We start from the raw sequence: 25,608 nt of genomic DNA on the forward strand, positions 1-25,608 counted from the left end.
TCAGCGGCGACCTCTGCTCGCTCGAATGGCCGGAAAGCACTGGAAATAGAGGGCAACCTCAGTTCGGATGGCCCAAAAGATGTTCTCTCTATTGGAAAGGGTGAAGCTTGCCTGAACGCAGTATATACTACGTAGGGAACTTTTTTTTTTCTTTCCTTTTCTTGGCAATTTCGTAGATCGAGTTGTAAACCAGCGATTGGCTCTCAAAACAATCCATTTCTTAAAGTGACAACAAACACAAGCTGCAGAGTCGAAGCTCTCCAGCAAACAGCCAATGCGAGAGGCTGGGCAAAGCACTCGTGGTACAACCCAATTTGCTCAATGCCTCTTCAAACGAAATCTCGCTTGAAGCTCATCAAGCAAAGGCACAAAAGCCATGCACATGTCCGGTTTTTTTTTTACTGCGGGAGCCACTTGGTGACAAACTGCGAAAGCAAGGTGCCGGCAATCATCGTGACAAACGTATGTCCCAAGAAGATGTGGAGCAGCCCAACCGCGCGTTGGTTCCAGGCAAAGTCAGCGCCAGCCGAGCAAGCAGTGAATGCAAACCAAATTCCGGCGAGCGTCTGTTGATCAGAAAGCGCCAATCAATGTGAGCGCGCAACGTTCGGGTGTCGTGTAAATGCACGTCGAATCCCGCAAATTTCTGAGCATTTTTTTGTTTTGTTTGTTTGTTTGATGGTTGTTCTTCTTTCAGTCTTAGCCTCGCTATAATTGTTCTCCGATTCATAGTCAGTAAAAATTTTCCGCGCAGTTCGATGCGTGTGTTGGTTCAATCGTACCGAACGCGAAACGGATCAAAAATGACCTTTTTTTGATTTTTTTTTTTTTTTCGATTTTTGATTTTTGATTTTTTTGATTTTTTGATTTTTTTCGATTTTTTGAATTTTTCGCAATCTTGGAACGCAAACCAGGCGAGAGAGAGCGAGCGCGCGCGCGTTCTATTGGATGGAGTGACGAGAGAACGCAATGGCTCAACAACAGGAGGGAGACGCTGTGGGGTGAAGGGCAAAGGAAACAACGCACTGCGAAGGTCTTGCAGGCCGTTGCGACGTCGGTCGTGAATCCGAGGTTGAGCTGAGTGAGCAGGACGGCGATGGTCAGGAACTGGACATAGAGGCTGAAGGCGCTGATGGCAAGACCCATCTTCATCTCCTTGTTCTGCTGCTTGGCTTGCTCGGGAGTGCGGTTCTTGCTGATGCGGATGCCGTTCAGGCGCATCCACTCGTCCAGAAATCCGTACGGGCTGTGCCAGAACGCACCGATCGCCATCGAGAGCACCGTTCCAGCCAGCGAGCCAACCGCGTGTTGCCAAGTAAGCGTCATTTTCTTGTCGTAAGTGTGAACTAAAAGGAGGGGGAAATCACCAACCAGAACAACAACAACAACAACAACAAAAAAAAAAAAAAAAAATGGTAGGAAAAAGGAAGAGTGCCAAATCAATTAAATTTGAACAAGAGCAAAATCCCGATTCAGGTTGTTGACCAAGAGTGCGCATTCAATAAAGCAGAAGTGCTGAAGAATCATGCCAATCAAGGCAAAATATCCGGCACAGAGGAGGAGCTCGGCTCTGAGCTGCTCACGAAGATACGCGACGGGACGCAATGCTTCGTTCAAAAAGAAAGTTACACAGCTCCGTAACAGCTTGGCAGAAGAAGGCACAACATCGTCCTGCTTCCACCAGTGGTGCAGTAGTTGAAGCGTCTCCTTCATGCTTCCATCGCGATGTTCCCAACAGCCGATGTCTGGCGCATGGCAAATGCCTCGGCATCTACCGCCTCCATCGGTTTGTTGAGCAGTGTCGGCTTTCTTGTGTGCTTCGAGCCACCGTCGATCGTCGTGAGTGGCGCGGTTGAAATGGTCGCGAAGCCACATCGGTGTTTTTTGCCGGCACAACAGGCGTCGTGTCGTTCGGATCAACGCTGAACGGTGCCTCGAGCAAACGTCGTCTGGCTGCCCAAGCTCCCCAACTTCTTCCCGATCTCATCCCTCGTGCTCCAGTATTCTCTAGTAGACGTTCATTCGCCTTTCCGAATCATGAGCGGGTCAGTCAATTTGCCAGCTGTGTCGAAGCCCACACTCCAAGTCCAAAATGTCAAACAACAACGACCGAGCTGTACCAGAATCCCCCGTCAGCGATCTCACTGAGCACTTTCAGAGTGTTTCAATGTAAGTGTATGCGGCCCACGGCTGGTCGTCCAGCTGCACTGCGACGGCCACAACATCCCATGAGACCGTTTGAAACTCAGCGTTCATTTTTGTTGCATTGTGTTGCTTCGATTTCCTCTCCCGGCTTGGCGGCACCGACTCGACTTCTGTGAGCAGTGACAGAGCAACCATGTCATCGCAAGATGCGAGTCATGGCGACCAAGGCCTCGCCGCCGCCGCTCCGAGCGACCCGATGCACGATTTGGCAGCTTGTCTCGGCCTTGTCTCGGCAAAAAGTTTGGCGCCATTTTCGCCTCGTTTGCCCAACGTCAACCTGGCCACCCAGCGGTCTGGCCTCCTGGCGGCTCTGCCCGATGCAAGTACCATCAAAGGCAACGAGCTGCCACAGCTGTCAGATGAACAGCGGACGAACGCCGCGGCAGTGCTTAATGAGCTGGGGCTGCCAGACACCAGCGAGTCTGTCCCGCATGCAGTTGGTTTCGTACTACTCAAAACCCTCCTCCGGGAGCTGAAAGCCGAGGCGAAGGCCGCAGCCGCCGAGCAGGAGCGCCAGGAAGCCGTGGCAGCTGCCGCCGAGAAGAGAGCCGACAACGAGAGAAACGAGAAGCTGAAAGCCGAGGCAGCTGCCGAGGCGAAAGCCGCAGCCGCCGAGACAGCGCGCCAGAAAGCCGTGTCGAGGGCTTCCGAGTTCCTGCTCGATAAGGACATTGTCTTGCCAGCTCTCGGTCCTGCCAATCTGGGCAAATCGAACATGCGTGCATTTGTGTCAGCAGCGCACAAAGCTGCCGTTGCACTCCACGGCGAATTTGGCGTACATACCGATTTGGAATACACAGCGCGTCCTGCTGATGCTCTTCATGATGCTGCTCGGGCTGGGTATGATGGCGAGGCAGCTGTTCGGCTGCTGGTGTACCTCACGCTTACTGCGGTCGCCAAAGTCCTCGGACAGCATCAACTGGGCGAGATTCCTTATTGCTTCAAGACCGCCGGCATCAAGCTCTCGGCAGCGAACGCGGCACAGGACCTCTGGCACGTCTCGTGGCTCGGCATCGGTCATGGTGCTCTCGTGATCAAGAAGCCGTCCGCCCCGGAACCCACCAGCAGTCCGAAATACGAGGAGCAACGCAAGCAACTCGCGCTCGAAGACTCGGACAATCCACTCATTCTCGGGCAGCTGTACGACTACTTGCAGGAGCTGCGCATCACCTACAACCTGAACTCGGTGTTTGGCATCCTGACCAACTACATGTACTGGCGCATCTGCTGGCTGGACGACGCCGCATCGAACGAGCTTGCCGCGTGCCGCGGGGAGCTCATTCGATGCGGGGAATCGACAGCACACGAACTGGACCAGCACGCCTCGTTCCCCTTGTCGCAGTTCGCGGCAACCCAAGTGACAGCCACGCCGTTCCCGCCGCCAACGCAGCAGCGCGAGCCTCTGAAGCGCGAGCTCCGCTGCAGCCAACCCTTCTACTACCGAGACAAGGAAATCGTGTCCGTTATCGCTTCCGCGCTCTACAAGATGAGCCGCATCGTCCCAATACGCGGCCGATGCCACACAGCCCTTGCCGTCACTTCGAAAAGCTACGCATGGGAGTCGTTCAAGATGCCTCTTGACTTTCACCACATGCCGACCATTGACAAAGCGTCAAATCGCCTCTACCTGACACTCCGACTCGGTGGTGGCGGCGATGGCACGGCGTGGCTTGCATCGAACGCAGCGGGCCGCGTCTGCGTCGTCAAGTTCTTCAACGAGCCCAACTTGGAGGACATTCAAGCCGAGTGCAATCGGTGGAACGACATCTGGCATCAGCGAGACCCCCAGTTTCCCGAGGCGGTTGTCGTCACACTGCTTCAGCAGCCGGTGCTCGTCATGCCATTTGTCAAGACAGGAGAGTTTCCCAAGCAAGTACCTGCGGACGCTCGAAAGGCGATTCGCGAGGCCGCGCAGAGAATGGCCACAGCAGGCTACATGCACGACGATCTTCTGATGCGTCATGTCGGCTTCTACACGAAGGCTTCCAATACCTTGATGGCGGTCTTCTGCGACTTGTCACGAGTCACCCGGGTGAGCTCCGCCACAGAGAAGGAAGACGCGTGGCAGACCATGCTCGCCAACCTTTCGCGTGAGCTCAAAGTCGAATTGTGACGACTGCTTTTTGTCAACCATGGCCACGTCTGTCATCCGCCATCCAGTGTCTCCAGCTTTCTTGCAATAAATGTCAAGCCTTCTCACATTGGCTCACTCGATGGCGGCCAGAGCTCAAATCATCAATTGTAATAATGCGAAAAAAAAGAAGAACAAAAACCAGCACAAGCGTACATCAACGGGGACAGCTACACACTCATTTTTTTGTTTTAACGCATGGTGGGCATCGAGACGGCGGCAGCGCGGGTGGTCGCGTCAGTCTCCTTCCAGAGCGAGGTGACGGTCTTGAGCTGGGTGTAGAACTGGACACCGGCCTTGCCGTAGAAGTTGAGGTCGCCGAAGAAGGACTTGCGAGAGCCAGTGAAGGAGAACATGGGCAGCGGCACTGGGATCGGGACGTTGATGCCAATCTGGCCGGCATCGACCTCGTTGGTGAACTTGCGAGCAATAGCGCCATTGTTGGTGAAAATGGCAGTGCCGTTGCCGTAAGGGTTGTTGTTGATGATTTGGATGGCATCGTCAAGGGTCTCGGCGGAGAGGCAGACAAGAACGGGGCCGAAAATCTCCTCCTTGTAGCACTTCATCGAGGGAGTGACATCGGCGAGGATGGTGGGGCCAACAAAGTTGCCCTTCTCAAAGCCGGGGACGGTGACGTCGCGTCCGTCGAGCAAGAGCTTGGCGCCTTCGTCAACGCCGGACTGGATGAGCGAGAGAACGCGCTTCTTGGCCTGGGGCGAAATCAGAGGGCCGACTTGGGTGGCCGAGTCGAGGCCGCTTCCGACCTTGAGCTCGCGCGAGCGCTCAATCAGCTCGGGAATCCACTTGCGGGCCTCGCCGACAAAGACGGCGGTCGAGAGAGCCATGCAGCGTTGGCCGGCAGCACCGAAAGCGGCGCCGACGAGCGAGTTGAGGGTGTGCTCCTTGTTGGCGTCGGGCATGATGATGCCGTGGTTCTTGGCACCGTTGTTGGCCTGGACGCGCTTGCCGTTGGCCGAGCCACGCGAGTAAATGTGGAGACCAGCGCGGTCGGAGCCGACAAAGGAGATGGCGCGAATCTCGGGGGCGTCGCAAATGTAGTTGACAGAGTCGATCGAGCCGTGGATGACGTTCAAGACACCCTTGGGGACGCCAGCCTCAGCAGCGAGGGACACGAGCTTCATGGCCGCGGTCGGGTTGCGCTCGGAGGGCTTGAGCACGTACGTGTTGCCGCAGGCAATGGCGAGCGGGAACATCCACAGCGGGATCATGGCAGGGAAGTTGAAGGGGGTGATGCCAGCGCAGACACCAATCGGCTCGCGGTAGGTGTAAGTGTCAAGATCGGCGCTGAGCGAGCCGAGCGTGTCACCGAGCAGCAGCGAGGGAATGCTGCAGGCATGCTCGACAACCTGGAGGCCGCGAAGAACGTCGCCGTCGGCGTCAGCAAGGGTCTTGCCCTGCTCGATCGTGATGGAGCGAGCAATGTCGCCCATGTTGGCGCGAACGAGGTGCTGGAGCTTGAGCATGATGCCCTGGCGCTGGATGGGAGACGTCTTCTTCCAAGTCTTGTAAGCGGCGGCAGCGGCAGCGGTGGCAGCCTGCATCTCGGCCTGGGTGGCCACGGGCACGCGAGTGACGACCTCCTGGGTGGCCTATTTTTGTGTTTTGGTTTTGGTTTTGTTTTGTTTGTTGTTTTGCAACGTTGGAAGGTGACAAGGTGAAATCAAAACAAAAGTGAATCCAACAAAAAAAAAAAAAAAAAAGGCACAAAATAGAGCACATGACTCGATGGACGTACGGGGTTGTGGACGTCAATCCACTCCTTGGTCTGCGACTCGACAAACTCGCCGTTGATGTAGAGCTTGGTGGTGGGCACCTGGAAGATGAGCAACCAAAAAAGTGAGTGCACAGAAGACCAGAACCTTTTTTTTTTTTGACTTGCTCCTCAATCTCACGCATTGGTCCTGCGCAATGATGTCACTGCCAATAATGATGATGATGATGATGATGCTGGTTGACAGTTTGTTGAGTCGAAAATCAACGCCTGATCCACCAAAACGAGATAAGAAAAAAAAAAGTCACGATCAAAGCATTGAGACCAAGCATTGGGACAGTGGGTCGTGTCTGGGCTACAGCGAGCGCCCACGCGAGTCGTGGAGGGGTGTGTAGACAAGCATTGAGTGTGGCTGCATGCATCCCGCAGCCAAAGCACGCCGTGGAACAAGGCAAGCGAGCGACGAATTTGCGGCAACCCAACAAAAAAAAAAAAAAAAAACCGACGCGTGCGTTTTGTTGAAACGCCATACAACGAACCGCGACACTGAGTGTTCGTGAAGGGGGAAGTGGGTGGACGGAAGGCGCTGACCCGCCGAGTGGGACGTACCTTGGTGGCAGCGGCAGAGGCGGCGGCGGCAGCAGCGGCAGCAGCGGGGCGGGCCACAGTGGAGAAGGAGCGCGCCTACAAAGCCAAAAAAAAAAAAAAAAAAAAAAAAAAAAAAAAAAAGTTAGCCATCGTTCCTCCTTCAAGGACACTGGAGAGGAGTCTAGGCGCGGGGCCGGTGGTAAGCAACAGAGCGCAAACAAATGCCACATCAGAGGAGCGGCGAGCGACAGGACGAAGGCGACCACAAGCCACCGCAAAGGTCCCAATAGAACAAAAAAAAAGCACGAGGGAAACAACAGGTTTTTTTTTTTTTTTTTTTTTCTGTATTCGTTACATTGCGCAGAAGAACGGACGACAGCATTTTGTGTGAACAAGGAAAAGGAGTGAATAAAGGAAATGAACGAGATCAGAAATATGAAGATGGATTCAGAAAGTCCAGTTCTCGTTTTTGGCGACTGCAAACACGCACAAATGACCGGTCAACGCTGGATTTGGAGCTACATGGTTGTGATTGCTGCAACCTGGGCGAGCGGCGCATCGGCACGAGCAGTGAATGCAGCTGCTGCACAAGAAGAAACGCCGCTCCACTTTCTGACGCTCGGCGATTGGGGTCTGAACGGCGATCAACAGACCGAGGTAGCTCAAGCGCTGGGCAACGTTGGCGGCATCTTCCATCCGAGTTTCCTGGTCTCTGTGGGCGACAATTTCTGTAAATGGCTCGCTTGTTTCCGTTGTTTACAAACAGTGGGCTGCTTTGTTTGGTGTTCTTTCCCCCGTCGAACGGTTTGCATGGACGGCTGCGCGTTGATGATGCAGGAGGACGTTGAAAGCGGAAGTTGGTGTGCAATCACCGGAAGCGACGGAAGAGGATGAGAGCGTGGATGAGCTCGGCGCGCCGATTGGTTGCCATTTGAAAAAATACCGCCGCCGGACGTTGGGATTGTGAGCGCCGACTTGCACTCGATGTGAGGCGTGAAAAATGCACTGGGATTCGGGTGGAATACTGAAGCTGAGTGAAGTGGACGTGGAGGAGAGCGGGGTGAGGCGAGTTGCAACTATGCTCCCAAAGGTGGGAAAAACAAACAACCAAACAATGTATTTTATTTTGTTTTTCCCATGGCAATGCAAGCGCCATTGAACCTCCATGTACTGGAACATCAGCAGCACGAACTGTTTGAGAGCAAGAGAATGATTCAACAATGACTTTTTTTTCTTTTTTGCGAGTGTGACAGTCTGCCTCACGTGTGTCTGTCTCTCGTTCCATTTGTTCTTGTCTCAGACGACGTGGGTGTGGCGAACGTGACCGACCCGCTCTGGAAGACGGCGTTCGACGACATTTACACCCACCCGAGCCTCAACATTACATGGTACTCGCTGCTGGGCAACCATGACCACGAGGGAAACATTTCAGCGCAGGTGGCGTACACGAACGTCGACCGAAACCGCCGTTGGCACATGCCCTCGTCCTGGTACACGCAGGTTGTGGTGCTCCCGGATGGCTTGACGACACTCCAGTTTGTCTTTATCGACACAGTCATCATGTCGCCCGACTTTTACTTTAACGAGCTGGAGGGAATGGTTGCCGACGGCCGGCGTTCGCGCAGCGCAGTCGATGCACAGCTTGCCAAGCGAGAGACAATGCGCAGCGACGCGGACGTTCAGCTCGACTGGATCAAAACGACACTCAGCAGCTCGAAAGCGGACTGGCTGGTCGTGGCTGGACACTACCCCGTCTACTCTGGCGGCTCGAACGGCAACAACCCCGACTTGCAGGACGATCTCAAGCCGCTGCTGGAAAAGTACCAGGTCGACGCCTATCTCTGTGGCCACGACCACGAATTGCAAGTCCTCCATCACAACGGCGTCAAGTACCTCGTGTCTGGCGCCGGTGCCAAGCTTGGCAAGTACAATCCCATCAAGCAAAACCGCTTTGGCGCCTCGACCGGAGGCTTCATGCTGCAATCCTTCAACAGCACGACCATGACGATCAATGTGTACGACACGCAGTCCACCGTGTTGTATCAAGAGTTTGTTCCTCGTGTCCGTAACTTGTGATGTCGCTGTTATTTGTTTGTTGGGTGTTTTTTTGCTGTAGATAATTTGTAAACGTTTGAACTCGAGCTTTCACGATCTTCATGGCGTCGCGTTTCTCAGTAGTCTCATTCGCATGGGTCTGCGTGCAATAATCCGCGAAAAGGGTCTGCGTGGCTCTGATCCATTCATGCCAATGGCAGCGCTTTCTGACGAGTAAGTTTCAATCCTGGGGTGAGCATTTCTTCATCCGTTGATCCGCAGTCGATCTACAGTGCTTCTTGTCCGAACTTACTTCGAATCGCAATCCAGTTTCAATTCTGTCCCAGTCTTCCATTTTTTTGCTTCCCAAATTCTCAGACCAACAAAAAAAAAATGTCCATTCGCGTCCTGTCGCCGCCATCGCCCACGACTGCTGGAGTGTCGCTGCAGACCGTTGAGCTGTCTGCTGGGGAGAGCACTGCGACGGTCAATCTTCTTGGCGCAACGCTCGTCTCGTGGACGCATCGCGGGACGGAACTGCTCTTTGTGAGCAAGAAAGCCGTGTACGACAACAAGAAGGCAATTCGAGGCGGAATTCCGGTCGTCTTCCCGCAATTTGGCGCATGGGACAACGGCCGCCCCCAGCACGGGTTTGCGCGATCCACTGCGTTTGCATACAAGGACAAGGACTCGGTCGCCCAGCGAGGCAGCGACGGGAACGACAGCGCGATGGCCGTGTTTGAGCTCTCAGATTCTGAGGCAACCAGGGCAATGTGGAACCATCCGTTCAGACTCGTCTACACGGTGACGCTGACGCCAAAGTCGCTCGAGCAGCACCTTGTTGTGCACAACACTGGTAACCAACAAAAACAACACCAATCAATCCAGAGTTTGTGCGAATCACTTTCATCCTAAGCATACTTGAAGGATCCGTGGAGTCAAACATTCTCCATATTGGATTGAGTGACTCGCGTTTGCAGTGGTTGAAAATGTGGGTGACGATGTGGCTGACCCTACCAAACCAAACCAATTGATTGTGTCTGCGGATGCAGGAACGGAAGAGTTTTCATTCACAACGCTGCTGCACACGTACTTCCGTACGGACAGCCTCAAGACAGTCACGGTTGCTGGTCTCACCGACCGCGACTTCAAGGACAAGGTCGACAACATGGCCACCAAGCACGAAGACCGCGATGTTGTCACTGTTTCCGAGCTCACCGACAGAATCTACATGAAGACGCTCGATGAGCACCTGATTCTCAATCTGGCTGGCGGCAAAGGTGTTCAGCTCGTCAAGGAGAACATGCCCGACACTGTTGTGTGGAATCCCGCCGAGGAAGGCGGCAAGGCCATTGCTGATTTGGGCGGTGAAGAAGTACGTCAGTTTGGTGTTCTTTTTCTGGGTGTTTTGGTGGGTGTTTCGGGTTTTGAAGCTGGCCGATCACTTACGACATACTCTGCGCGATACAGGTCAATCACTTTATTTGCGTCGAGGCCGGTGCCGTGGTCGAGCCGGTGACTGTAGCTGCGAATTCGAGCAAGTCTTTCCGCCAGACTCTCAAGCTGTGACGGTGCGTCCCGTTTTCGCGCCTCTAGCCTGCACGATCGCATGGATGCGGTGGTATTTGTTGCTTTTGGTGTCTGGTGCTTGTGTTGGCGTCTCTGTTTGTTGCTGGATTGTCTGCGATTGTTCGGCGTTTTTTTTCCTGCTGTTTCGCTTCGTTGTCAGCAAAAACCCAACCGTTCCACCTGCCATTTCCACCCAACCAACACGCGTTGACTTTTGCCGATATTTACCAAGCAGTCGCAGCCCTATGCCAGCAAACTTGCCGTCTCTTGCGTCGATTTTCCCCAAACACCTTTCATCCCACCATTTGTTTTTTGTTTTGCTTTTTGAGCTCGACCATCCCCAACCAATCCCAGCCAATGTATGTTTGATGATGATACTTTATGATAATGTCAGTCTTTGTATCTTATTCAATAATCGCTCCTCAGCTTCTCCATCCAATCCAATGCCAGTCGATCGCTACCGCATTACGGGTCCCGAAACGACCTTCCCACTGTCGACACTCGCACCGCCACCACCACCATCATCATCATCATCATCATCATCATCATTAGCAGGCTCATCAACAGCAGTGTCGCGGCCTGACGGTCGCCCCGCTGCCCAGCTCCGGCCAATCTGTAAGCTCTGCTCCATGTGTGTGCTGCTTCATACGTTGAGGGGATCACGGCGCCCACTCTGCCCCTCTCCTCCCGTTGGACTGGTTGTGCCTGATCACTCCTGAATGCAACGCCGTGCATTGATCAACTGGGGGTGGCGGTTGGGGACTGGCTTTGCTCGTTCTTACTGCCGCTTGTGTATTGGGAGGACAGACATGTCCACGGGCACCGTGTCGCACGCGAACGGGTCGGCGTACCTCGAGCTGGCAGGCACCCGCGTCATGGCTGCAGTGTATGGACCGCGCGAGAACACCCGCGCGGGTGGTCTGCAGCAGTTCAATGAGCAGGCAGTGCTCCAGTGCGACGTTGCGCGCGCTCCGTTCGCATCCCCGCGCGACGATGCAAGGATTGGCACCGACGCAAACACGAGTGCTGCCGCTGCAGACAGGCAGTTTGCAACAAGCGTCGCGACAGCTCTGCAATCGTCCGTACGGCTCGAAAAGTACGCCAAGAGCTCGATTGACCTATTCGTGACGATCATTGGCGTAAGTGTGTGCGCCGCGAACACTTCAGAATGCGTGTGTTGCGGACTTGTCACGGATACTCAATCCCAACTCGGTGTGACAGGACGATGGCGGTGCGCTTGCTGCGTCCATCAACTGCTGCACACTGGCTCTTGCGGATGCTGGCATCGAAATGAATGACATGGTCACCGCCGCTTCAGTGGTAAGATGATGCTTCAGACGTCGCGTGCAGCTCGGTCCCACGTTTCCCCTTTGCTCAGTCAGTTTGCTGTTCTTGCCATGTTGCCTCTCTTTGCTAGGCCCTTGCTGCAAACACAAACATCGTGCTGTGGGACCCAACGCATCTGGAAGAATCGCGAGCTTCCGCTATTGCCACACAAGCGCTTCGCGTCAGCGACAACCTCGTCACCTTGTTAGATCAATCTGGAGAATCATCGTTGAAGCTTTCAGTCAAGGTATGGTTGCGTTTCATTGCATGTTTTTTTTTTTTATTTTTTTCGTTCACGTTAAATTGACTTTTGTTGTTTGTTGTTCTGGACATTTGCAATCTCGCAGGCGCTGGAAGCATGCTCCAGCATGTCTGTGCAACTCCATGGCTTGATGCAACAAACTCTGGTCAGCAGCTTGCTCGAGCGACGGAAGCAACAGCTTTTGCCATGATCAATGGGTTTTCTCTATTGTTTTTGGTTTCCAATGCAACAACCCCCAGCTCTCCACACATTTTTGATTACTTCCTAGTTGCAATTAGTTTATTTTCACTCTTTTTTTTTTCTTCTTGTTAACATGGCTGACTACGACACCATTGTCGCGCGAGTGATTGACGAGACGCTCAAATTCGCGCAGGACTCGACGCTGCGTCCCGTGAAGCAGACGGTGCGCCAAACAAAACAAAAACCTCTCCGCAATCCAGCGATCTCCATTCCAATGACCAACTTGCACAGAGAGATAGAAAAAGCGAGACTAGACTAGACCGGGTGGACGATATGAGTGAACTTGAAATTTGGCTCGAATTTCAATCTGAGAATGAGTATGGAGAAAATGCTCACAGCCTGCTGACTTGATCCATGCATGTAGAAGGGCATCACCATCCACGCCGGCAACATTGAAGGCATCCCAGAGACCCTGTAAGCCCACGCCGTTCGTAGCAAGTAGCAAAAAATTGTTGTTTGGATTTGCATTGAAAGAGCCATTTGAGATTGAGCTGGTCGACCACCACGACCACCACGACCACCACCACCACGACCGACTCTCACTTTGGCTTGACGGATGTGCAAACACGACGCATGGCTTGAATGTTCCGCGCACAGGTTCCGTGCGACGGGCGAGATTGACGCGTCGCCCGAGCGCGTCGTCCTGTTTGTACGTCCTGGCCCAGACACGATGCGCGCCAAATGGGACTCGTCGTCAAAGTCGATGAGCCTTGTTCAGCAGGTCAGCGACACGGTCTCCATCATCCGGACAATCACCCACTCGGCCATGATGGGACTGATCTCGGCGCGCGACTTTGTCGACCTGTCCGTCCTGCGCAAGCTCGATGGCACCGACGACTGGATTTGCGCTGGTATGTGAGCTCATCGGAGCATAGTACTCTATGCTTATGGAGTGCTCATATTGCATGATTTGGTGGATTGATTTTTGATGCTGGATGCTCACCCGAAACACACTTCTGCCAACTTTGCTTGTTCCTTCTCGCTTCGACCCGCTCTGCGCGGCTCAGCCCAGAGCGTCGAGCACCCCGATACACCCCATGAGCATGGCCTCGTTCGTGGGCACAATTACCCGTGCGGATTTTGGATTCAGTCCATCGATGGCGGCAAACGCACCCGCTTCACCTACGTCCTCCACACCTCGCTGCGTGGCTCCCTGTCCACCTCCCTCGTGGAAAGCGCGCTGCCCGGTGCACAAATCAGCTTCTTTGAGGAGGTCAAGAAGGCCCTCACCAAATATCCCTAAGTCCAGTGGCAAGAGCGCAGGAAGCTCCCACCATTGGCAATGCTGTGATTGAGTGGCTTTGTCGGTTTGCTTTCAAGCGACACAAAGAAATGAAACACTGCGAATTGCAAAAACAAAACAAAAAAAAAGGTTCACCCGATTATGCATTGTCACCGGGACTCGTGGCAGCTATCCGCTCTTGCTCCGCCTGCTCTGCCAATTCCGCTTGGTACTTGATCTTGGATTGGGTCGAACGCGAGTTTTCAAACATGATCTGGGCGTACTTTTCAGAGATTGTCGCTCGCTCAGTTGGCTAGGACGAGCAAGTAACAAGAAGGAACACGGACCGTGAGCAATTGGCGGTGAGCACACGCCGAGCATCTTGTTGCAAGCAGCCGGGTCTTACCGTCGGATCGTGCAGCTTTTGCAGCGTGACCATGATACGGTGACGGCGGCCAGCCATCGGTTGCGAGCTGTTACTGATCAGCCTCATAGCAGGGTGGATGGGGACGTATTCATCGAGACTGCAAGCAGAGTCAACATCAGTCACGACGTTTTTTTGTCGGTTTTTTTTTTCAACCCCACGAGAACACCTCCTTCCAAAAGCTTGCATTTCTTACGGCTCATCGTGTGTCGGCATCCAAAAGACCAGGCGTCCACCGACCACAAGATGCGTAGCAGCAAAGTCCACAAGGTCGCAGATGAGCAAATCTTGGGCGTACTGAATCTTGCGTGGAATGTGCGCAGCACGCCTGTGAAACATTGACAATCGCAAAGAATTGACATCAAAAATGACACAAAAAGCGCATCAAAGACAGCGAGACCCCGCGACTCAAAGCTGAATCTTACTTTTCAAGCGGAATCGGCTTCGCGTTGGGAACTTGAGCAATTTTCTTGGCCGCTTCGCGAATGCCGTATGGCGCTGTTCGAAAAAGTCAAGTTGGTTCACAGAGTCAGCAAGAAAACAATGAGCGGGTTGCGGAGAATAGGGGGGGGCGCGATTGACAACGTACGATCAGAAAGAATGGCATCAAACTTGACATTGCCACGGAACGTGCTATGCGAATTGTCAGTGACCACAACATCTAGCAACTGTGATTCCAGTTTGTACTGCACAAAGCTCATGCGAGCATTGTGAGTTGGATCTGTTTACCAAAACCAAAAAAAAAAAAGAAAAACAAAAGCGAGGAAACGAACAGTCAGACGACAAAATCCAAAGCTCTGGCCCAGACGTGCAAAAGTACTACCTTTGGCACTCATCATTCGAGGATCAATGTCTCCTCCCACGATAAATGCGCCATAGTGAGCGCAAGGCACCAGCATGCCGCCTGCCGAACAACAAAACAAAAAAACGACATAAAGAAATGTGAGTGGCTCGCTCACATCAGCAAGCCAGAGTGCAGCGACAATGTGGTTGCCAAACATACAGCTTCCAGCAAAAGGATCAAAGACCACGCTTCCTGGCTTAATCTGCATGAAGCAAATGAGCAAAATCAAGGCCAGTCAGCTCAGCCCAAAAGGTCGACCAAGATTTTCAGCCCAAACTCACGTACCAACGCTTGGTGAGCCATCAAAAACGCCAGCGTCTCGTTCATTGACGTTGTGTTGATGTATGTGCGGGTCTTGAGCGAATAGTGCGTGACCAGGGACCGAACACCATCTCGCAGCTAGCCCACACGAATCATGATGAGCCAACTCAACAACGAACGACTTCCCATTCGTCCGCATAAGCACGGACACTACTTACCCACAACGCAAAGAACACGCCGTAGAAGGGTGCGTCGGTGGAATGCAGCACTGTGCCGTCGTACAGCTCGAGAAGATGCAGGGCAACCTCTGGATTCTTCATGTCAATGGGCCCGGGAAAGTCAATGTAGTCAAGCCGCCTGCGTCGCTCCTCCTTGTCTTGCAATGACAATCGGCGATAGCATGCCGCGACTGTGCAGCTAAACGAGCGTGCAGGCGCGAGCGCTGTTTCCTGCAATGATTCAACGCGTCAGAATCATTTGCTCACAAAGTTAGTAACATGTCCAGAGCATCATGATGACGACTAAGATCCAACTTCTCGAGCACTTGAGCAATGCAATCTGCGAAAGTGGCAATGACGCAAACAACACGATGCGTTACCAGCAAAACGCGACCTTCCGAGCTGCTCGTAACTGTCGCCGTGTCCCAGGTACAAGTAGATGGATCTGGCATATGGCATGCAACCAACACGCCAACATGAGCTCTCTTGCTGGTGCATGTCTGAAGCACCGCAAAGCTCTGAGAAACTGAAACAGCACTGACCGCACGAGCGCGCATCGCTCAACCACGCGCTTGGCGTCCTCCTCCGACGGCATATCGATGATTGAGTATGGCGAAGTGTCCTACATCACGGCCGTGCAGTCAGCAAGTCAGTCAGTTGTCCGGTTGTGTGCAACATGAAGCGTCGTCCTCGTGGAGTAGAGCCTCTGCTGGCTGCCTGCCACCACTCCCCCTCCAGTTCATAACAAACACAGCGTATGACGGGTTGCTTACATTGTTTGGGAGTGCGAGCAGGACGGTGAATGGGACGTTCGCCCACTCGGCCGCGGCTGCAAACTCGGGCATGCGGAATGGCAGCAGCTCGAGCACAAACTGAACAAGGAACTTCATTGCACGACTGTGACAAAAGAAGGGAAGAAGAAAAGAAGAGTGAAAACAAACATAAGGAACGAGTTTGGCAGATTGAGAAGTGGAGGGAAAATAGATCAAAATGCGAACATGTTGAAAGTGAAGCTCAATAGTCCTCCCTGACGTGCGCCAGATTGCCACCAAGTCAGATCGTTTACGACTTAAACTTCATGACTGGATTGTTTGTATGCTGTTTTTTGATGTGTATGATAGTTCTTGAAGTGGTCGGTGAACGAAATTGTACAAATTTTGACAGCAACTCATCTCAGTCGCATTCTGGACTGCAACCTCACCCATCACTACCACGATGCACAAGCTTGCGTGCAAACTGACAACTGCGCCGCCACTGTTTCCAACTGTGCAACGTCGCGTCGTTGTGACTGGCCTTGGTACCCGTCTGAGAAATGAGGATGAAGGGGATGCAGAATTGACACGTATCTGAGCAACATGTTCAAACTCTTCATCTTCTTCCTCCTCCTCCTCCTAGGCCTCGTCACTCCGCTCGGCGTTGGCGTTGCAAACACTTGGAAGCGACTCGTTGCTGGCGACTGCGCAGTCGACCGCATTCGCAACGCTGGTAAGGGGGTGGTGGTAGACGATGGCGATTTGAGTGGATTGATGACTAGTGATTGTGTGACTCCTGCCTGCAGATGCATACAGTGGACTGCCGACGTCGATCGCTGCACAGGTGCCGCGCGGCGAGGCGGGCGTTGCGGCCGGGCTGTTCAACCCGAGCGAGTGGCTCGAGCCGGGCGATTCCAAGCGCATGCCCGACTTTATCCAGTTCGCCATGGCCGCCGCCTCGCAGGCGCTGGACGATGCAGGATGGCACCCAAAGACCGACGCCGAGCAGCGCGAAACGGGCGTCGCGATCGGATGTGGCATGGTCAGCATGGACGACATGGCCACAGCCTCGGCGCTCTTCGCTCCGCCGACAACAAGCGCTCCAGCTGCTGCTGCTGCTGCTGCTGCTGCTGTTGTAGCACAAACTGATGCTGGAACATCATTCGATAATCGTCCGGGCTACCGCAAACTGAGTCCGTTCTTTGTGCCGCGAATTCTGGTCAATATGGCGTCGGGACACGTCTCGATCCGTCACGGCTTGCGGGGCGTCAACCACTCCGTATCGACTGCGTGTGCCACTGGAGCGCATGCAATCGGCGATGCCTTCCGGTTTATCCGGAACGGCGATGCAGAAGTGATGGGTGAGTCTCAGCTATGGTTGTTTGGCAGTGATTGAGATTCGGTCACTGCTTCGCCCTCACACAAACCGTGTGTGCTCTGGCTTGGAAATAGTCGCCGGAGGTACCGAGGCCTGCATCACACCACTGTCGGTGGCCGGGTTTTGCAAAGTGAAAGCCCTTTCGACGGCCTTCAATGATTCTCCGAAACTCGCCTCCCGTCCTTTCGACGAACGCCGCGACGGCTTTGTGATTGGAGAAGGCTCGGGCGTTCTTGTTTTGGAGGAATACGAGCATGCCAAACGCCGCGGCGCAACCATTTACGCCGAAATTCGTGGCTACGGACTTTCCGGTGCGTGAAAAACTGCGCCTTGTTCGTAGTTGTTTCTGCCAGAGCTCTGTTTTAACTTTGGGTTTTTCATATTGAATCCACAACCCTAACAATCACCCCACCTCTCTTCCACTCTAACAGGAGACGCCTTCCACATGACTGCACCTTCTGAGGATGGACGCGGTGCAATCCATTGCATGGAGTCTGCAATCCGACAAGCTGGACTGACCCCCGCGGATGTCGACTATGTGAATGCGCATGCGACATCTACTCCACTAGGCAAGATGCTCCATGTTTGATTGCGCGTCTTGGATGGTGAACCATTCCGTTTGCTCAAACGAAAGAACTGCCGCGCATTCTCTTGCAGGCGACGCTGTCGAAAACCGAGCCATCAAGACCGTGTTTGGAGCGCACGCAACATCGCTTGCCATCTCGTCCACAAAGGGAGCCATCGGCCATCTTCTCGGTGCGGCGGGAGCGGTGGAAGCCATCTTCTCCGTGCTGGCCATCTCTGAGGTACTTTTTCTGCATTCGATCGCAGCTCGGGTGATTTTTCATGCTATCCGCCTGTTCCTCATTTTTTTTTGCATCGTCCTCCTTCTCTGCCCCTTCTTGGTTTAGAAAATGGTGCCCCCGACGGCCAATTTGGAGAGCCAATCCACCGAATTTACTCTCGACTATACACCCAAAGTCGCCAAGCCTCGAGTAATTCGTGCGGCTCTATCCAACTCGTTCGGTTTTGGCGGTACAAACGCGAGTTTGTGTTTTGGATCCATTGCCTGAAGGAACAACATGACAGTATTGTTTTTTAATGCAAGAGCGATTGGGAAAATGTCGCATCGCCAGCACGCGTTCAAACCGGGGTTGCAGCTGCACAACATTCTAAAATTGAGGGTTGTAAAACACGACTCTCCCATCCAACCCGGCCGTTACGAGAACTGGCATGATGGGAGAGAATCTAGTCGCACAATACATTGCAAGTCAGAACGAAACCAGAATCAAAAGCAACAACAACAGCGAAGAAGCGCGTACCGGCAGGTCAAGACACTCTCAGAGTGATGTGTCGGAATTGACAGAATCGGTGGCAGCTCTGGGCATTGAACACCGTGCGTGCTATAACGCATGAACGCGTTCTCAAAGTCGAACACTCGGACGCTGTCCACCACAAAGTTACGCACATTTTAGCATTCCCCAACATCCGCTTAAACACATTTGCGGAATAGATCTCTAGCAAACTTACGTGCGCTGGTACGGTGACGCGATAAATCGACCGTCGGCACTGAAGCACGCTTCTTTGATGTATTCGGGAGCGGTCCCAGATTCCTTTTGGTTGTTTGTTGTTGGTGCAAGCAAGCACATCCAGTTAAGTTTGTTTTCCCAAGTAAGTCGGTCGGAAAGGAGCGGATTGCACACAAAAAGAAGAAAACTTACAGTCACACTGGCAATCCACGGGACGTGCGCGCTTCCCAACGGACGCTCTTGCAATTCGCGGAATTGGGAAAGTCGACTGCTGCTGTCGGAAGACCTCAACCGCTCTCCGATTGGAGAATCCTCGACAGGTCGTTTGGAGTGCAAGTCAAACACGATCGATTGCTCGTCCCTCGCGCAGGACCGTCGAGTCAGCAGGAAGCGGCCGGACGGGTCAAAGTGCAGTGTGGTGCAAACGCCTGTTCGAGTGGGCGATTCTTCCAGCAGCTCAATGTGATTTCTTTGCCGCGATCGTGCTGGTGGGTCGTCCGCTGACTCGTCGCTGAGCATTGAATGCGGCTGCCATGTTTTGGAAGGCAAGTCGTAGTGCTGAACAAACCCGTGCTCTGCGAGCCATTGCAATTGTGACTGGCCAAAGTCTTCAGCCAAGGTGTCGAGATTAAGGTTGCTCACAAGAAGCAGGGCATCCCGGAGGGCAATCACCATCTGGGTGCCATCTCGGGAAAGTCGCATCCGGCACAAGAAGGGCGGAAAGTGGAGCACGGGCTCTGCTCCGTTTGCCAGGCCGGCTTCAGCATTACCGTTCCACGATGCAGGGTGCGCCGATTGGTGCTTGGGGGCTGTGACGATACTTCTCATTTGCTCCAGAGTGCGCAAAAGAAAGCTTGGTAAAGTATGGCAGAGTTGGCGAAACTGGCCCTTTTCCTCTGTCCGGCTGGCGACTTCCTCATTGAACGACCGATAATAAATTAGGTTGGGGTTGAAGTTTTCGTGTATGTCGTCAACGGATAGAAAGTTCCCAGCATGATGGGCAGCCGACAGCGAGCTGCTTGATGGCGAGGCGGCCGCTGGGGGAAGGTTTGGAATTGGCAATGTTTCAGACCCAGGCCCCGCGCCATCGCGTGGTGGTGTGCGGAAGCTATCGGCGGGCAACGCGTTGAGCAGCTCATTGATTTGCTGTTGCGCAGCATCAACTGGGTGTGGTGTCCTAACGGGAGTGATTGTTGCTGGCGATGGCACATTGCGCCGTACCGGCGTAAACAGGGCTGCTGGCCTCTGATTGATTTCAAAACTTGCCGCCACACCATGCGTTTGCTGATGCACGCTCCACAATCGGATGGTGTTGTCCATGCCGGCAGTGACAAGACGTCCGTCGCGCGCAATCTCGACATTCTTGACCCAGCCATGATGGCCTCGGAGCTCTTGCAGTGGCGTCACCCTGTCCATCAGTGAGGCTGCCGGTGTGGTTGCAGTCTGGACGAAACGCGCCTCATTGGGCTGCGAGGACGTGGAGCGGCAGCACTTTCGCAAATCCCACAATTTGACTGAAAAGTCGTCGCCGCCCGTGGCGAATACGCGCTCGTTCAAAAAGCGAACAACATTGACGCCTTCGCCTCCATGAGCGTTGCTCACACGACCGACTTCCGAGTACGTCCGCGGATCGAGCAGCAGAAACGCGCCATTCGACGCCGTTGCCACCAGACACTCGCCGCCGGGAGTGAACTCGAGATTGTAAAAGCCGCCATACTCTGGTCTCTCTGCGTCCGACAAGTCAGCTCGGATGAGCGATCTGCGCTGCAGCGTGCTTGCGACGCGAAGTGGCTGCCCTGGCTGCGCAGTGGGAGTCGCATTGCCACCAGAGCGATTGGCAGGCAGCGGCGTCCGAGGGCCACGGGCCTGCGCGTCATCGACTGGATCTGCAGCGCTGCGGGCACTCGCTCCGTCGTCTTCACTGGGCCCCGGCGGCGAGTTGAGCGTCGTGAGCTGGCCTGCACGGAAGCTTGCAACGCCTTGCAGCGACGAGTACAGCGAGCGAGGGAGCCGAGCAGCCGTCCGGGTCCGCATCGCCGCCAGAGTCCTGTGTGCGTGTGTGTGTATGTGTGTGTGTGATGTTGGGGAATGGGTTGCAGCGTGGGGTGTAGCGCCGTTGGGTGAGCTGTTCGTGAGCTGTAACTGTTTCATGGTTGAAACCGCCTCTCCGCTTCACTCTCTCACTCTGACTCGAGCTACACGAATCGCGTACCGATCATGCCAGAGACGTATCTCATCGTCCAGACTGGTCATGCCGCCGGTTGGGTCGGAAACATCAACCCGGCTGGGCATATGAGGAAAGAGTCGTCTCGGCTGCTCCAGCTCGCGCGTTCTGAGCGCGTGGAACATGATGCACCGAAAAAAAAAAAAAAAAACTACAAAAAGAATAAGAAATCAAAAAAGAATAAATAAAATAAAGGAGGACTGACTAACGAGGTCAGAACAACGAGCATGAAAGCAAATCGAGTAACAATGGATTCAAAAAGAAGCACACAAGCTTGTTTGTTCATATACAACACGAAACAATTCAGACACAACAACCATCCAACACCAACAAAAGCCCCAAGCACCGACCAGTTCAACAGAAAAAAAAAACAGATTACACTGGAGCAACATTGCGATCCTTCAAGCAACCGTAGTGGACAATCGTGCCGTTGGGGTAGTAAGCAAATGCACTGGGACAAAGTGGGTGACGATGACGGCAAACACAGACAAAAAGGTAAGTGAAAGAATCTCAACCAACTCATCTCTCTCCCTCTCTCTTCGTCATCGCTCTGCCCTTCCTCTCACCTGTTGGCAATGCGCTTGCCACACACGGGACAGATCTTGTCTTCGGTAATCAGGACACGGCGTGCCTGATAGTGCATCAACTGCTCTTGGACTTGGAGCTGCTCGGCCTTGTGCAGGTTTTTCAACACTTGAGCCGCACGCCGGGCCTCGGTGCGGTCACGCAAAACCGCCTCAAAGAACGGCTCGAGACCTTGAATGGGAATGTTGGAAGGGAGGAGCTCCAGCGCCTTGGGCGTGTCGATGTGGTTGTAATGGTGGATCAGGAGGCTCAGAGCCTGCTCAATCATGGGTTCCGTATCCGTTGGCGCGCCCTCGCCGTAGACGTCCGGTGTGCGAAGATAGACTTTCAAGAGAGATAAATACACGTCTTTCTGTCCCTCCACGTCGCGATTGTAGTTCTTGGCGCAGTATCTGAGCACGACAGACATGGAAGTGAATGCCAAAACAAACAAAGAAAAGGAAACACTTCGAAAATGAAACCGAAACTTACTGCTCCGCCATGAATGTGTTGTTCAACTTGGTCACATAAATGTTCAAAGCCTGCTCGTGGCGATTCAATCGGCCGAGCAGCAAGGCTCGCTCCTCGTACAAGTCTGCGCGATGAAGACGACAAACAACATATCAGACGCAAAAGTTGAGAGTCACAACAGGCATTGAATATCCAGCGCGAAACGAGAATGGCTACCATCCGTCGGGAAGCGGCTGAGCATGATCGGAGGCTTGTAATTCCGCGAGGTTTCGAGGAAGGCAATCAACTTTCGGCGATACATGCCGAGCGCGCCGGCTTCGGTGCCAGCGGGTTGGTTGGAGCGGGGCTCGGTATCCTTTCGAAGCGCCTGCACGGCGGTCAAGTAGAGCAGCACGCGCTTGTTGTGAAAGTCGGTCGCGGTCGCGTGCCAGTTGTCAATGACATGCTCGAGATAAGGGAGCACAAGGCGAGACTCTTGGAATCCCGACGACACGGCTTGACGTTCCAAAATCGTCTCGAATCCTTCCAAGTGGGTCAGGATCTTGTCGTGCGGCAAAGTCTCGATTTCCTTCATGTCTTCGGTAAAGATCTGTTCAAAAACAGGTGGAAGAACTCGTGAATTTTACACGCGTGTCTTGCAAAGAAGCACACAACCAGCTTCAAGACACATACTCTGAGGCCGTCTTCGGGAGCCAAGAGCAAAACCCATCGCGAAAACTCGAGAATGAGATCGAGATGTTCGGCGCCAAGCTTTTGGAGGTAGTTGACGGTTCGCATATGGCCACGAAGCGCACTGGCAGGGTTTTGAGCCTCGCTGTATCACATAAATGCAAGCAAATACAGATCAGCACACGCCAAACAACCGGCACAAGAAATTGCGCACAGTGTGGTGCCGTACCGGAAAAGAAGCTCCAGTGCCTTTCGATGCAAACCCTTGCCTTGATAGAGCATGACAAGCTCGGCGTATCGCTGTTTGGGTGGTTGGGCCAACGGGGAAACAAGAGGTTCAGAGACAGCGCAACAAGCAACCAAAAAAAGAACCAACCATCGACTCGACCCCAGCACATACCTCGCTGCGCTTCAAAATCTTCTCAGACTCTCCAACATGACAGTAGTTTTCAACACGGAGCAGAGGACCAACGAGGGCAGCGTTCGTGTCCAAGTAGCACTTGAGTAGAGTCGTATCAATAATTTGGCTGACTTCTTTGCGAGTCATTTCGTCTTGCGCCGATGGGTCGGCCGCAGCCTTGATCAGACGGTTGCGCTTTTGGGTGAGGAACTCAATCAAAGCCAACTTGGCCTTTTCCAGCTCGCCACGCTCTGTTCAGTTCAAAAAGGGTTGATAAGCAAAATGAGAAGCGTTCACGACCAAAAACCTTGGGGAACGAATTGCACGGGTGCTCACCGAATTTTGGCAACGCAATGGGGTACTTCATCTGTCGACGAAGCTCCTCGGGCAACAGCTCCGGATAGAGACCAATCACTTGGGGCGGGTCCATATCGAGCTCAGTAAAGATGACGAGCGACTCGTCATACTTGTGCTGATCAAACAAGGAGTACGCATGAAGAGTTCGGATTTGTCGTACTTGCGCTTGCTGTGAGGCGGGGTGGGCAATATAGAGGGCAGTAGTGAGTTGTTTGCATTTCGAAAGGGTCGTATCTGGAACGGGAAACAACAATAACACACAGAAAATACAGAAACCACGGACAGTCCATACCTTTCGCTCTTCAGAAACGTCTTTGAGAAGTTGTGCAAGATTCAGAGCCTCTTCGTACTCTTTTTGTTGAATCAGTTGCTCAATCTGTGAATGAGAACGGTCAAAAGTGAAAATTTACATGGCAAAAATGCGAACAACAAAAATCAAATTGTGACACCCAACTCGAACAGCGCCGTACCTGACTCTGAAGTGGCATGGACATCAGATGCCAAACATGCGTGGGAGAGGCTGCAAACACTCCGCGACCCTGCGCAATGAACTGCACTTTCGGCAGATCAAGCGTTTGCACTTGGATTTGCGTTTCCAGAGTTCGCACCTCGAGGCCACGCGGCAGCAAGGCCACCGCGTACGGCGGGACCAGGTCTGTTTTGGAGCGACGAATTAGATCAGAAGAGTCAGCGTCAAGCCAACAACAACAACAACAACACGAAATCGCTTGTTGTGTGCGTACCGAGATAAGTGGGTGTGTCAGACCAGCTGATGCCAAAGCGCCGCGTAGGTTTGCCATCATAACCAATAAAGATGCTGATGACTAATGGACGAGAGCCCCAGCATAGAACAAGGCAATGAATGTGAGCGCCAACGCCCGAAGACAAACCAAAAGAACAACAAAAACAAAAAACGAAAACCCAGACCTCAAACTTACGATCTTTTTGCAGCAACAGCTCCTTGTTGGACACGCGAGCAATGAGTGGCTCTCCCGATTTGCCGGTCGGGAAGAGATCGGTCAGCGCGCCGGAATCAATATGGATCAGATTGTACTCCTTCTTGAAACCCACACACAGGGAGTGCTCGCACCAAGCGACTGCACGAGCAACATCCGGTGTGTTTAGTTCCTGTTTTCACATTGTGAAGAGCAAAAGCGGAGAGGTTAGAGGCACCGTTGCAGAGCTCAAAGCAGTCAGCGACACAGTTTTAGCAAGACGCCAAACCTTGTCTTCGACGAACGTGCCGCCTTCCCAGAGGAACGTGATGATCTTCTTTTTGACAACCACACAAAGTCTGACGCGCAGCTGCTGTTGAGCCTGTGCCTGCTGCTGCTGCTGCTGGCCGCGCGATGACGACGGTCGCGTCGACGGCAGCACTTCCGGTGTCTGGACGTCCAGCGCGTACAGCGATGCGCCGCGCGTCTTGGCCAGGCTGAATCGCGGCGAAAAGTGCGGCAGGTCGTGCACCGAGACCATTCCATCTAGAAGAAGCAGGGATTCCAGAGCATTCAAGGCCAAGTCAGACAAACGGCAAGAGAGAGCATCACGAGCGCGGCGCAATGCAAGCTCAATGCACAGCTCTCAATCCACTCATCTCCAGCCTCCGCCACACTGCAGACCCCGTCCTTTGTGCTCCGTTCAATACTCTCAATCGCACTCGATTGCCTCCCCCCCCCTACCCGCAGGCCGAACAACAAAGGACGCTGGGGGAAAGGAAGGAACGAGACAATTGCTTCAAAACGACAGCAAGCAGCTTTACCAGAGAGCGAGACGAGGAGGTTGAGCTCCTCGATGACGGTGAGCTGGGACGCAGGGCGCTTTGAGAAGGCCTTCTTGCTCTCGAGGAGCTGCGGCGTCGTGTCTGCGCCGGGGATGACGTTGCCGTTGGGATCGAGTCCGGGCACAGAGTACACAAGCAGGGGCGTCTTGTCCGTCGACAGGATGATCTTGTCGCCCCAGGTGGTCACGGCCTCAATCGCAAGAGGGAGCTTCTCCACAACCGCGCGGACTTGGAACGCGTCGTGCATCGTGAGAGCGGCGACGAAAGGGAGAGAGAAAGAGAGGGAAAAACGGGGAAAGGGAAAAAAAAAAAGAAAAAAAAAAAAAAAAGACTGAGATTGAGACTGATTGCGATGAGACTGAGATTGAATTGGAGATTGAGAACGGGAAGACGATAAAACACAAAACACACATTGAGAACGGGAAGAC

General features: G+C 53.5%; 11 protein-coding genes and 1 pseudogene across 12 annotated transcripts; 6 read left to right on the top strand and 6 right to left on the bottom strand.

Moving 5' to 3' along the window:
• Positions 1-196: 196 nt before the first annotated feature.
• On the bottom strand, positions 197-1,413 carry CAOG_02833 (hypothetical protein). The gene is made up of 2 exons (XM_004348596.2): positions 1,027-1,413; positions 197-566 (listed from the first exon to the last, which is right to left on the bottom strand). The coding sequence occupies exons 1-2, from the start codon at positions 1,324-1,326 to the stop codon at positions 399-401; spliced, it is 468 nt and encodes a 155-aa protein (XP_004348646.1). The 5' UTR covers positions 1,327-1,413; the 3' UTR covers positions 197-398.
• Positions 1,414-2,338: 925 nt separating this feature from the next.
• Positions 2,339-4,318, top strand: CAOG_02834 (hypothetical protein; the record flags this gene model as incomplete). Its single annotated transcript, XM_004348597.2, has 1 exon — positions 2,339-4,318. The coding sequence occupies one exon, from the start codon at positions 2,339-2,341 to the stop codon at positions 4,316-4,318; it is 1,980 nt and encodes a 659-aa protein (XP_004348647.2).
• Positions 4,319-4,420: 102 nt separating this feature from the next.
• On the bottom strand, positions 4,421-7,054 carry CAOG_02835 (methylmalonate-semialdehyde dehydrogenase). The gene is made up of 4 exons (XM_004348598.2): positions 7,012-7,054; positions 6,678-6,752; positions 6,093-6,170; positions 4,421-5,946 (listed from the first exon to the last, which is right to left on the bottom strand). Exons 1-4 carry the CDS (start codon positions 7,036-7,038, stop codon positions 4,528-4,530), a joined length of 1,599 nt encoding a protein of 532 aa, XP_004348648.1. The 5' UTR covers positions 7,039-7,054; the 3' UTR covers positions 4,421-4,527.
• Positions 7,055-7,148: 94 nt separating this feature from the next.
• On the top strand, positions 7,149-8,732 carry CAOG_02836 (acid phosphatase 5a; the record flags this gene model as incomplete). The annotated part of the gene is made up of 2 exons (XM_004348599.1): positions 7,149-7,386; positions 7,957-8,732. 2 exons carry the CDS (start codon positions 7,149-7,151, stop codon positions 8,730-8,732), a joined length of 1,014 nt encoding a protein of 337 aa, XP_004348649.1.
• A 315-nt stretch (positions 8,733-9,047) lies between these two features.
• On the top strand, positions 9,048-10,684 carry CAOG_08635 (hypothetical protein). The gene is made up of 3 exons (XM_011271944.1): positions 9,048-9,546; positions 9,743-10,065; positions 10,161-10,684. Exons 1-3 carry the CDS (start codon positions 9,084-9,086, stop codon positions 10,257-10,259), a joined length of 885 nt encoding a protein of 294 aa, XP_011270246.1. The 5' UTR covers positions 9,048-9,083; the 3' UTR covers positions 10,260-10,684.
• Positions 10,662-12,092, top strand: CAOG_08636 (hypothetical protein). Its single transcript, XM_011271945.1, has 5 exons — positions 10,662-10,874; positions 11,067-11,398; positions 11,481-11,579; positions 11,677-11,832; positions 11,933-12,092. Exons 1-5 carry the CDS (start codon positions 10,703-10,705, stop codon positions 12,035-12,037), a joined length of 864 nt encoding a protein of 287 aa, XP_011270247.1. The 5' UTR covers positions 10,662-10,702; the 3' UTR covers positions 12,038-12,092.
• A 61-nt stretch (positions 12,093-12,153) lies between these two features.
• On the top strand, positions 12,154-13,540 carry CAOG_02839 (hypothetical protein). The gene is made up of 4 exons (XM_004348602.2): positions 12,154-12,250; positions 12,452-12,501; positions 12,685-12,938; positions 13,095-13,540. Exons 1-4 carry the CDS (start codon positions 12,161-12,163, stop codon positions 13,328-13,330), a joined length of 630 nt encoding a protein of 209 aa, XP_004348652.1. The 5' UTR covers positions 12,154-12,160; the 3' UTR covers positions 13,331-13,540.
• On the bottom strand, positions 13,470-15,946 carry CAOG_02840 (hypothetical protein; the record flags this gene model as incomplete). The annotated part of the gene is made up of 12 exons (XM_004348603.2): positions 13,470-13,622; positions 13,716-13,833; positions 13,930-14,061; positions 14,159-14,231; positions 14,323-14,454; positions 14,557-14,637; positions 14,737-14,779; positions 14,863-14,976; positions 15,057-15,280; positions 15,437-15,501; positions 15,599-15,678; positions 15,830-15,946. 12 exons carry the CDS (start codon positions 15,944-15,946, stop codon positions 13,470-13,472), a joined length of 1,332 nt encoding a protein of 443 aa, XP_004348653.2.
• A 288-nt stretch (positions 15,947-16,234) lies between these two features.
• Positions 16,235-18,305, top strand: CAOG_02841 (3-oxoacyl-[acyl-carrier-protein] synthase 2). The gene is made up of 7 exons (XM_004348604.2): positions 16,235-16,353; positions 16,452-16,541; positions 16,615-17,169; positions 17,261-17,497; positions 17,618-17,755; positions 17,844-17,992; positions 18,098-18,305. The coding sequence occupies exons 1-7, from the start codon at positions 16,272-16,274 to the stop codon at positions 18,257-18,259; spliced, it is 1,413 nt and encodes a 470-aa protein (XP_004348654.2). The 5' UTR covers positions 16,235-16,271; the 3' UTR covers positions 18,260-18,305.
• Positions 18,306-18,358: 53 nt separating this feature from the next.
• CAOG_08637 (hypothetical protein) lies at positions 18,359-19,543 on the bottom strand (the record flags this gene model as incomplete). The annotated part of the gene is made up of 4 exons (XM_011271946.1): positions 18,359-18,434; positions 18,509-18,631; positions 18,717-18,799; positions 18,908-19,543. 4 exons carry the CDS (start codon positions 19,541-19,543, stop codon positions 18,359-18,361), a joined length of 918 nt encoding a protein of 305 aa, XP_011270248.1.
• A 280-nt stretch (positions 19,544-19,823) lies between these two features.
• CAOG_02842 (hypothetical protein) lies at positions 19,824-20,749 on the bottom strand (annotated as a pseudogene; the record flags this gene model as incomplete). The annotated part of the gene is made up of 1 exon: positions 19,824-20,749.
• A 443-nt stretch (positions 20,750-21,192) lies between these two features.
• Positions 21,193-25,491, bottom strand: CAOG_02843 (vesicle fusion protein). The gene is made up of 14 exons (XM_004348606.2): positions 25,160-25,491; positions 24,625-24,881; positions 24,339-24,528; positions 24,144-24,224; positions 23,871-24,055; positions 23,693-23,776; positions 23,380-23,569; positions 23,044-23,294; positions 22,873-22,943; positions 22,647-22,788; positions 22,191-22,563; positions 21,996-22,098; positions 21,506-21,916; positions 21,193-21,390 (listed from the first exon to the last, which is right to left on the bottom strand). The coding sequence occupies exons 1-14, from the start codon at positions 25,425-25,427 to the stop codon at positions 21,315-21,317; spliced, it is 2,682 nt and encodes an 893-aa protein (XP_004348656.2). The 5' UTR covers positions 25,428-25,491; the 3' UTR covers positions 21,193-21,314.
• Positions 25,492-25,608: the final 117 nt, after the last annotated feature.

Source organism: Capsaspora owczarzaki (assembly GCF_000151315.2).
Source record: "Capsaspora owczarzaki ATCC 30864 unplaced genomic scaffold supercont2.4, whole genome shotgun sequence".
Taxonomy (NCBI): domain Eukaryota; class Filasterea; order Ministeriida; family Capsasporidae; genus Capsaspora; species Capsaspora owczarzaki.